Source organism: Talpa occidentalis, unplaced genomic scaffold (genome assembly GCF_014898055.3).
Source record: "Talpa occidentalis isolate TD23 unplaced genomic scaffold, MPIMG_talOcc4v2.1, whole genome shotgun sequence".
NCBI lineage: Eukaryota > Metazoa > Chordata > Mammalia > Eulipotyphla > Talpidae > Talpa > Talpa occidentalis.
This window is the reverse complement of record NW_026555331.1, coordinates 44,411,086-44,421,708: the sequence shown is the minus strand read 5'-3', so window position 1 is coordinate 44,421,708 and position 10,623 is coordinate 44,411,086. Positions and strand designations below refer to the sequence as shown.

The 10,623-nt window shown below is 42.7% G+C and overlaps 1 protein-coding gene across 1 annotated transcript; it reads left to right on the top strand.

Moving 5' to 3' along the window:
• Positions 1–5,025: 5,025 nt before the first annotated feature.
• Positions 5,026–9,508, top strand: FABP5 (fatty acid binding protein 5). Its single transcript, XM_037504889.1, has 4 exons — positions 5,026–5,159; positions 8,051–8,223; positions 8,604–8,705; positions 9,243–9,508. The coding sequence occupies exons 1-4, from the start codon at positions 5,081–5,083 to the stop codon at positions 9,294–9,296; spliced, it is 408 nt and encodes a 135-aa protein (XP_037360786.1). The 5' UTR covers positions 5,026–5,080; the 3' UTR covers positions 9,297–9,508.
• Positions 9,509–10,623: the final 1,115 nt, after the last annotated feature.

The following is a 10,623-nucleotide window of genomic DNA, read 5'->3' as shown; positions in this document are numbered from 1 at the left end:
CTATTCAGTAAGGGACACAGATTAATTTTATACTGAGATGAGACTTCATGCCTCAGACTTATTTATTAGTGTAATTTTTGCAAAGTCTCCTTTTCCCAGTAGCTCTCCTCTAGTCCAGTTAAATTAGCAAATAAATATTTAAAATGGATTATTTAGGCAACTGGAAAATTTCTGCAGTTAGCGTTTGCAGTCATGTTGAATAAGACTAAGCTGCTTTAAGAGGACAAATTTCATAAAATAATTCCATTGTTCTAAGTGCTTTAATGAGAAATAACCTTTTTGCCAAAAATGAAATGTAACAACTTTTCATTGATGGTTGGTAATTATTGCCAATTCCTGTTGTAGCTGGATGCATTGAAGGATTTAAAACTCAATATGCCCAGTGTGTCTTAAGCTCCTTAGCTCCCTGCCTTTATTGTCATCTGGGAATTTTTGCTGCTATGGGCAACTGACAGGATGCAGATCTAACTTCTACTTTATTAGGATATTCTTTTGGAACTGATTCCAAATGGATTTTCTTTAGGAAGCTCTGGTTTTAAGCTGACTATGCAAATTATAGTTAAACCAAGATAAGCTGGAAAGAGTTAGGGTAAACAAAACTGGTTATGAAATGTAAGGGAGAGACTAGGTTTAAGTAAATATCTTATTCGTCTTCCCCACCTAGTTTTTTTGAAATGTACTACACTTCCTTGTGAGTGGAGAGTTAAAAATAGCTTCAAGCTAATTAGAAAAAGTCAGAAAGTTGAGTAAGATACTTTTGAGAGTGGTTTTATTTAACTTCCTGTCTTTTCTTTATATTTTTATAGAGCTATAATCTGAAAGTACTTATGCACTGAAGTGAAACCATGTGCATATTCTTGCATAATTGACAGTTTGATACTCAGAGCACAGTCCCCAGGCCGGAAGCGCTGGCATCACCTGGGAGCTTATTAGAAATGCATGACCCTTAACCCTACCATGGAACTTTGAATTAGAATTTCCATTCTAGCAAGACTTCCAGGTAATGCATACATAAAATTTGAGGTGATCACTTTGCTCCGCCCCTCTTTTTAAAATTAACTTGTCATGTACCTAGCTAAGACTCACGTTCAAAGCTGTGTGAACACGAAGTGCTTTGTGTAGTCTCTGTTATGATTTTTTTAATGTGTATTTCTATATGTGGTACATAAGTCTAGGTCACCATTGCTTGCTGTCTTCTGGAACCGATTGTATTTTATAATCAATCTTATAGAAGGCACATTTAGCTATACAAATTGTAGCTGGGAAGTTGTTTTTAAGTAAAATCATACAGTATACACCCAAATTATGTTTATCACTGGGAAATGTGAAGCTGACAAACTACTAACATTTATCAAAAGAAAACTAAGAGAAATGTTATGTTTTGCCACTAGGTGGAAATAGAGCAATTTTGAATGTTTTTCAGGGTGATGAACTGCTGCAAGAGTACTTCATAAGCTGAAAGGGACCTAAAACATCTTTTAGTTTAATTTTTAAGCCTTAAATTTATAGATGAGAAAACTGAGGCTCAGAGATAGTAAGTAAAATTGCATCTCTCTTACAAAAGTTAGTCGTCGCGAGTTGATTAGAGAAGAGTTGCAAGCAATTCTTGAATACTTGATTATTCAATCATCTGTATTTATTGTTTTAAATATTTATTTATGCATACAAGAACTGGGGTACAGGCCAGAGTTGCGGGTGGTGAGCGGAGTCACCAGAGACAGAATGGGGAGCAGAACAGGCAGACTGACTGAAATACCCTGCTGAGGGGAGTAGTGGGCAAGACAGGAGAGGTCTGCTGTGCCATGTGGGGATCCAACTCTTGTGCTGCAGAGGCTACCCATAGCTTCACAGTACTGTGCTTAACCCCTTGCACCACCAGGAAGGTCCTCAATCATTTGTATTTATAAGAATAACTAAGTGCTAGTATTCTCCAACATGAATGAAAACACCTATGTTGTCTCTGTGCTACTATAAAACTAATGAGGGCCTCCCTGGTGGCACAGGGGTTAAAGTCCTCATTGCTATCAAGCCATTGCCAGCCACTGCAGCATGAGTTAGATCCTTAGTCAGGGAGCTAATCCACATGGCAGACCTCTCCTGTCTAGCCCACAGCTCCTCTCAGTGGTGTATTTCAGTAGATCTGACTGTTCTGTTCCCTACTCTGTCTCTGGTGAATCCTCTCACCACCGCCCATGCCTCCACCCACCCTTCCCCCCCTCTGGCCTACACTCCTGTTCTTATATATATAAATAAATAAAAATAAATAAATCTTTAAAACTGATGATCAGCCAATTTCTGTTTGTCACCATAGTGTGGGATTAAACTAATGTTTCTTTGTTTCCTGCACAAGGGATTCATGTAATTAACCTCAATCAAGTGATCATTTTCTTCCCTTTTTCCAATGAAGAAATACGCAAGCATCCCATAGTCATATAATAATTCGATCATATTTGCTTTCACATTTTTTTGTTTGTACATTTTATGGGGGGTTCAATTTAAGTAGCCTAGAACAAGAATTTTGTTAGCAGGTTAAAGGAATACTTCATGTTTTTTGGAACTTGAAATCAAGTTACACACACACACACACACACACACACACACACAAGGCATCTGAGAACAGGAGATTAGGTGTGTTGCCCATACTCTTCTCTGTTCCATAGGAGACGCTAATAGGTATTTTAGCCTACATCTCTGTTTTGTTTGTTTGAATGGTGTATTATTTCTACTCACATCAAAGGTTGTTTTACAAGTTAAGTTTTAGGTAACACCTGAAGTTTCAAAGCTATTTCTCAAGTACTTAGATATTTAATACTGTAGTGCCATTCTTTTTTGATATTTCTGTAACATGCTTGATAACGAAAATCTAAAAATTAGTATTCCAGTACTGAGTCCTGGTTGTTACCATATTCTATACAAAAGTAGATAAAACACGAATTAGCACATTTAGAACTCAAGTCCAAATACACAGGAGCTGGCTCTCTGGGAGGCAGGGACAGTGGCTGCCCTGACCTTGGGAAGCCAGCTTTTACATCACGGAGGACAGCCCCCCACCAGCTCAGAGCATAAATGTTTTCTAGCAGTAGAGCCTCAGGGATGAGACATGCAGGCCCTTAGGAGCACTACTATAAGTCCTGAGATGCTCAGTATTAAAATGGTACTGTTGCAGGGCAGGGAGAAGGGCATCCCAGAATGCCGTTAACAGTACCACAAGGAAGGGGAAGGAGAGAGAGGTTGTGATCCTAAAATTAGGGCAGGGACTTGAAAAAGATATAGTGAAGGGAAGTAAATGTCCTGATACAGGAGCCTCCTTGGTGGCACACGTGTTAAAGTCTCAGCTTTATTAAGCTAATACCAGCCACTAAGGCAAGAGTTTGCTCCCCCATACCTGGCAGACCTCTCCTGTCTCCCCAATGCTCCCCTCAGCAGTGTATTTCAGTAGATCTGCCTGTTCTGCCCCTCACTCTGTCTCTGGTGAATCCTCTCATCTCCTGTCCCCTGCATCTCTAGCCTACACCCCAGTTTTTTGTATGCATAAATAAATAAACTAAACCTTGGGGGGGAAAAAGTCCTGATGCATGCTGGGAGATTACAAACCAACTGCAGATTTCAGTTTTCAGTATTAAACAAGATCTAGTGTCTTGGTAGGTTTAGGGATGAGTACAGTGACCTAGAGTCAACCAGGGCCGGTCCTATTTCACAAGATCTTGAGGTGGTGATTCTGGCTCTGCCATTTCACAAACTTTCCTTCCTTTATTTCCTCTTTCAAAAAAGAATACTCCAGCAAAAATTTAGTGGACAAAAAAAATTTAGTGGAGATGAGAGCTAATGGACATATAAAATGCCCAGGAAGCACAACATCTAGCCTGAGTAGACACTCAATAAAAATGAGCATTATCTCAATCAAGGCAGTAGGCGTCGCCTGTAGGCTTTCTCTCCTCACCCCAACTCACCCCCACAGGGAGGCTTGAACACTAAGATCCTGGGGAAAAGTACAACTAAAAAGGATATGTTCCTTTTCAAAAGTAAACCTTTTCACAAAAATACAGGGTTCAGTCAGGGATTGAAAACGAGTAACACATTCTTTTTTTTTTTTTAAATAAATTTTATTTTTATATTCCCCATACAATTGCAACCCCCTATTTTGACCCCAATCCCTCTCCTCCCCCAGAGTGTCTCTGGTTCACGTTTTTGTTGATTTTGATTTTCACTTTCTTATAGTTATTCATTTTCCTGGCCCCTTATTTAAGTTTTCTAGATTCCTGCTATGAGTGAGACCATCCGGTATTTTTCTTTTTCTTTCTGGCTAGTAACACATTCTTGAATGGAAACATTTAATAGCAACGACAGTCACTGAAATTGAAACTTTTTTCAGTTTTAGTTCAGTTGAGAACAGAACTGGCTGCGACACCTCCTTCCACTCCACACCCAGGGATAAACTCATTTAACCCAACTCAAGTATATACCGACCCCAGGGTGGCCTGGAGGTAGGAGAACAGGTTCTCAGAGACGGGGTGTGGCGTGTGAGTTTATCTGCTGACGAGAGTGCAAGGATTCGAGAGGCAAACGTATCAATCAATCAATCAATGAATCAATCAAACCGCCAATCAATCATTTCCTGTCGCCCGATCCTGGCAAGGGCCAGTCGATTCTTTGGGAGTATTTTGAGCCAAAAAAAAGGGAGGCGACCTGGCGGTAAAACGGTGGATCCCAGAAAAGGCGGAGCCGAGCCTCCGGCGACCCCCACTGGCTCTCGGGGTGCGGAGGCGCTGGGACGTGCCAGGGATGGCGTCCGGGGCGGCGTGGGGCGCGCCGGGCGAGTCCCCGCTTGCAGCAGGCGCCCGCGGAGCCCTGGCGTCCCCGCGCAGGTGGAGCGGGTTCGCACCTCCCGACCCGGCCGGCGAGGCCCTGGGGGCGCGCGAGGGGCGGGGCGGGGGCCCGGCGGGGCGCGCCTCTCATTGGCCACCCGGCGCCGCCCGGCGCGCGCGCCGCCTTTATAACGCAGCCGCTCGCGGGGCGGCCGCACGCTGCTCCCCTCGCCGGGCCCCGCGCCGCTCGCTCCGCACGCCCTCCCGCGCCCACCATGGCCACCGTTCAGCAGCTCGTAGGAAGATGGCGATTGGTAAGCAGCACCGGCTTCGACGAATACATGAAGGAGCTAGGTGAGGCTCTTGGCCCGGCGGCGCCTGCAACGTGGCGTGTGAGTGTGAGTGTGTGTGTGTGTGTGTGTGTGTGTGTGTGTGTGTGAGAGAGAGAGAGACTGTCCCCAGGTCCTCGTTGCGAGCCGGGCTCCAGGGCGGGGCGTGCTGGGCCGCTTCCCCCCCCCCCAAACCCCTGCGTTCCCCTCCCCCTCTCCACGCGGCACCTGGTGGCCGCCCGCGCGGCACCACGCGGGTTTGGAGCCCCGAGAGCCGGAGCCGCGCGCCGCCCGGGAGCCCCGCGTTGTTCAGCCTCGTGGCCCACCCCGCTCTCTTACTACTTATTGCGCCCTCGCCCAAGTGGCAGCAACACTCCTTACTGCTCCCTGACCTTTAGCGCGCCCACCCGATTCCGATTCCCAGCCCAAGCTTCACTTCTTCCTACCCCCACGCCGTCCCGTTCACTTGACTGTTTTACCTTCCCCACATCTCATACTTTCTCCTCCTGCCACCATCCTGTCTCTCCCATTTGCCCCAGCAGGGCACCCACTACCTCATTCCCACCCTGCGCCCACATTGCCGCATCTTTTGTTCCTAGGTGGCGCTGGGGCCCTCTTCCTTCTTCTTCTGGGGTACGCAGTACAGGGGGATGGCTGCTCTTTCCTTAGATCTGAGCAGCTTCAGTTTTCTTTTCGCCTGGAGCCCATCTCCCCCACCCCCAGGTCCTCTGCGCACCCTCATCCGGCTCTGTAGGTTGGCACAGCTCTTCGGGAGCATCGGGCGCCCTCACCTCCACGCCCCTGGGTGGCCCTCAGAGGCGGGGTGCTGGCGGCGCTGACCTGCTGGCATTGTCCCGCTGGGCGCCTCAGTGGGCGGGGGGCCTGTGGGAGCAACGTGGCGAGACTGACTGTGTCTGTGGGTGACCTGGCCTTGCGCGGTTGCCCCGGCGTCTGCATCATGAGGGTGAGGGGCACAGAAGCAAGGAGTGGGGTTGGTTGGAAAATTGCCTTCAGAAACTGCCAGCTAGCTGGTCCTCCTGGGGCTGCCTTCCAATTGCTGGCAAGGTGGGAGTGGCCTAGCAGAAAGCGCTTGAGTTCTTAAGGCTGCCTAAGGAGAATGAGTCTATAAGAAGATTTAGGTTCGCGCTTTCAGTCAAAACAGCGCTTGATTTTTCTTAGTTTCCTTTCCTAAACCAGTGATGGCAATTACATGCTGTTTAATACATTGGGTAGAATAGGAAAGACAAAGGATCTTTGTCAAAGGTCACTAGGAAGTGGGATGGAGCAGCATAGCACGGATTCTGTCTTTAGAGGGGGCTTCCAGCCCTAAGGCAATGGTGGGGGATATGAGGGTCCTTTGGAGACCACCATCCCATAAATGTTAACAAATCCCACATATATGGAATGCTCTTTGGTGCAGAAGTTGCTGCAAAGTCAGTCTATTAAAAACTTCAGAAATACTCCTTCATTATCTTTATCCAAGGCAATGACAGGTTAAGGCAGGCTGTGGTAAATCTTGAGCCTATTTATGATACTGTGACTAAAACAATAAGGCAGTATTTTTCTTGTTTTCGTTGTAAACCTATAGCGGATGACTCTGGAAAAAGCCATTTACTGCCCTCATATCCCAAAAATCATGTTTGTGTATGTTTTCCAGTGCGAAGACCAAATAGAGAATATTGTTTCTCTGCCATGGAAAGCACACTTGGTGCTGGATGGCTTCTTTCCAGGATTCTAGAGTCAGGAAGGTTGTCAAGGCTCAATTCATTAGAGAGCAATCAAGGTGTGGAAAGAGCAGAGCCCTTTATTTGTCCAAAGTGAGAATAAATGACTCACTAACAACACACGGCACCAACCCTGAGCTGGCAAAAGAGAATGCTCCAAGGAGACACTTCAAGCCTGACTGAGTGTTCATCATCAGCCTTTTATCTGCTGAGGTTGTTGTCTCTTCATCTTTGACACTGGGATTTGGCCTAGATCTAAGTTTCCTTCCAAATATTATCACTAAGGGAAAATACACAGATTTTAGAATGTATATGGCATCAATATAGTAGTTGAGTTGCACGGCCATAAACTTTTCTGGTTTTTTTTAAAAATTTATTTATTCATGCATACAAGAACTGGGTACAGGCCAGAGGGTTGGTGGGGGTGAGAAGATTCACCAGCGACAGAGTGGGGAACAGAACAGGCAGATGTACTGAAATACACTGCTGAGGGAAGCAGCAGGTGAGACAGGGGAAGTCTGCACATGTGGGTCACCTCCCTGGCCGGGGGATTGAACTCTCTGCCATTGCTTCATAGTGCTGACGCTTAACCCCTTGCGCCACAAGGGAGGCCCCTGTTTTCTGCTTTTTTAAGATAAGTTTTTTTTTCCACTTAGCAGCAGTATCATTGTGCTATCCACTCTTGCAAATGTGCTATTTTAATATCATAGGATTGATTTAGAACTTTGTGTAGTTTATTGCTCAAATATTTATCAAGGGCCTTTTTTGTGTGTGTGCCACACAATGTGTCAAAGTCATATAATCTAGTAGTTGGTAGAATTGAGTTAATACATTTTAGAAGTCCTGTATTTCTTCCCTAAGTATCTGAAGGCCAGTGCAGCATGGTGGCCAAGAGCTGAGCTATGGAACCAAACTGCCTACACTGTTAGTTCCCAGCGTCATCACTTTCCTAGTGAAGAATGGGTGTAAGTACCGGAGTAAGTACTTCCTCATCTGTAAAACAGAGACAAAGCTAGCCACTGTTTCACAGGGTTGTAGCAAAGCTTCCATGAATTTATAGATATCAAGTGCTAGCACATGGTAAGCACTAGATATGTGTTAACAATAGTTATTGGTAGGTGAAAATATGCACACAGCAAGGGAATGCCACTTTTATTATGTCAAATCTAACTTCGGTCTTCCTGTTATACAGGTGTCGGAATGGCTCTGCGCAAAATGGGTGCAATGGCCAAACCAGATTGTGTCATCAGTGTTGATGGCAATCACATCACTGTCAAAACTGAGAGCACTTTGAAAACAACACAGTTTTCATGTGATCTGGGAGAAAAGTTTGAAGAAACTACAGCTGATGGCAGAAAAACTCAAGTTAGTAATTACTTGCATTATAAAAGATCACAGAAACTTCTAAAATGATAGATTGTATTGATAACAGTCTTACTGTTTACAGGCAAAAACTTAATGAAGAAGTCTCAAGTTATTTTGTGAATTGAACTTTGACAAATTAGTGAAATTACCATTTTCATAACAGTTTTATAAAAATAGTTTAAGGAACATGAGTGAGAATGAGCATTTCTTATGTGCATCTAGATTGAAAAGCATAAACTATACTTTGAATGAAATGCATATGGGTTAATGAAGTAGACCTAGAAAGGAGAAGATCAGTGTTGACTAAGAGGTAATGAGTCATGGAAAACTCTTCTGTAATGTCACTTTGGAATATTAAAAATGATACTTTATTTTTGCAGACTGTCTGCAACTTTACGGATGGTGCATTGGTTCAACATCAGGAATGGGATGGGAAGGAAAGCACAATAACAAGAAAACTTGACGATGGGAAATTAGTGGTGGTAAGTGCCAAACTTTTTTTTGTCTTAGTGGAATCCTTTGCATTTGTAGTTTACCTAACTGTTCTGAACAGAACTAGGAAGAAGAAATGCAAAGTAAGCTAAATACTGCATCACTGATTATTTAGAAAATCCTTTGGGGAACACAGAGGTAGCATTATGTAGCAGAGAACAGAGTTGGAGTTCTGTTTAGTGCATGTTCTGCTGTTTCATTTATAGTATAATTTTCAACAAGCCAGCAGTCCATCCTCTTCATATGTATTTTTCCATTTTGATAAAAGGAGAAATAAAACTAGTCAAGAGCAAATGAATCATTTAGATATTGCAAATCAGTATTTTAGTTTTTAGTGATACGTGTGACTGTTACAAGCAAAATAAAAGCTTCTACCTTCTCAAGCTCAGGAATCTTTGAATCACATTTTCTCCATCTATGAAGTTAGATGAACAGGTTTTGTGGACTCTTATCCTAGCATTTTACTGCTATATCTTTGCTGGGATACAAGGCCAACCTAACTCTTTAATGCCATTTTTTTCCCCTAGGAATGCGTCATGAACAATGTCACCTGTACCCGGGTCTATGAAAAAGTAGAATAAAAGGTTGTATCATCACTTTGGACAGGAATTAGCTTCAGTGATGAACAAGCTCAGTTCAATGAGCAAATCTCCCTACTGCTGGTTTTTGTTTTTTTTTTTTTCATTTCTGTGTTCAATTTTCCTTATCACAAATATTTTACATGTAACTATTTCAAAGTATTGGTTTCATTAGGCTTATCCCTTTGGTTAGTAAATAAAATGTGTTTGTGCTATACCTGTGTTATAGTGCATTCTTTAACTTTTAGGAAATTAGTGATGAATTTTAATAATTATGAATTGAATAGATTCTGAGGTAGTCTTAAGGTTGCTATACTGATTTCATATTTTGGTAACTTATAGGTAAACACACTTCTATGGCAAATGCATTACCAATTACTTAAGCTTGCCCTATACTATTTGAACTTTGTATCAACTCAAGAATCTTAAATTTTATGTCAGAGACTGCTTTAATTAAAACATAGCTCTGTAGACTTTATAATTTAAATATTAGAATACTGGTTAAACTACCATCATTGATCATACTTTTAATGGTAACTTTATAACTTTTTCAGAAATTCTGCAACCAAAACTTCATTTAAATTTTCCGAGGATCTACCATATGCCACATAGTGTGCTAGAGGTTGACATATATCTAAACACAAGAACAAATCATTACTCTCAGTTTAACGAGAAGCGCTCACAGCTTTGGAAGAACATAGTATGCTCATTAATAAAAGCCATTTACATCTTTTGCACATATACACACACACACACTCTACATATATATCCATATATATATATATAATTTGTACTTATATATAAAGAATAACTAGAAATCTAGTTAATCCCTCTTCTATCTTTTGAACACAAATACAAATACCCATGATTCACATTTGAAGGAATAACTTGTAGATATTGGACTGAAGTTTTGTGTGCTCTTCAGATCAATATTTAGAGGAATTAATAGCATTATTTATCTTCATTTTGCAAGCAGGTTTTGACCTGTTTGTGGACATAGCAAGTACTAGGGCTGAAATGGGAGTCAAACCGTGACTCCATATTCTACTAGCCACCATATTCTAATACCTATTCTACTAGCCACCATATTCAAATACCTGCTTTCCTATGGGCTGTTGAGTATCTCTTAAGAGGTGGAGGTAGGCTCATGTTTCTTATATGAGGAAGCTGTTGACATTTGGGTGAGAAGGACTCTTAGGATCCTAAAATCTTGGCCACAAAATGCTTATGGAATCTATCAGTCCATCCCAAATACCCCTTTCATTCCAAAAGTCCTCTGAGGTTGTGGCACTTTACCTAGTTGAGAACAAAAGATACAACAAATGCATCT

Excerpts from the sequence above, each read along its gene's own strand:
- FABP5 (XM_037504889.1), top strand. The coding sequence starts at position 5,081 with ATGGCCACCGTTCAGCAGCTCGTAGGAAGATGGCGATTGGTAAGCAGC. Across the intron at positions 5,160-8,050 it reads CGAATACATGAAGGAGCTAG|GTGTCGGAATGGCTCTGCGC; the intron begins GTGAGGCTCTTG and ends CCTGTTATACAG. Across the intron at positions 8,706-9,242 it reads ACGATGGGAAATTAGTGGTG|GAATGCGTCATGAACAATGT; the intron begins GTAAGTGCCAAA and ends TTTTTCCCCTAG.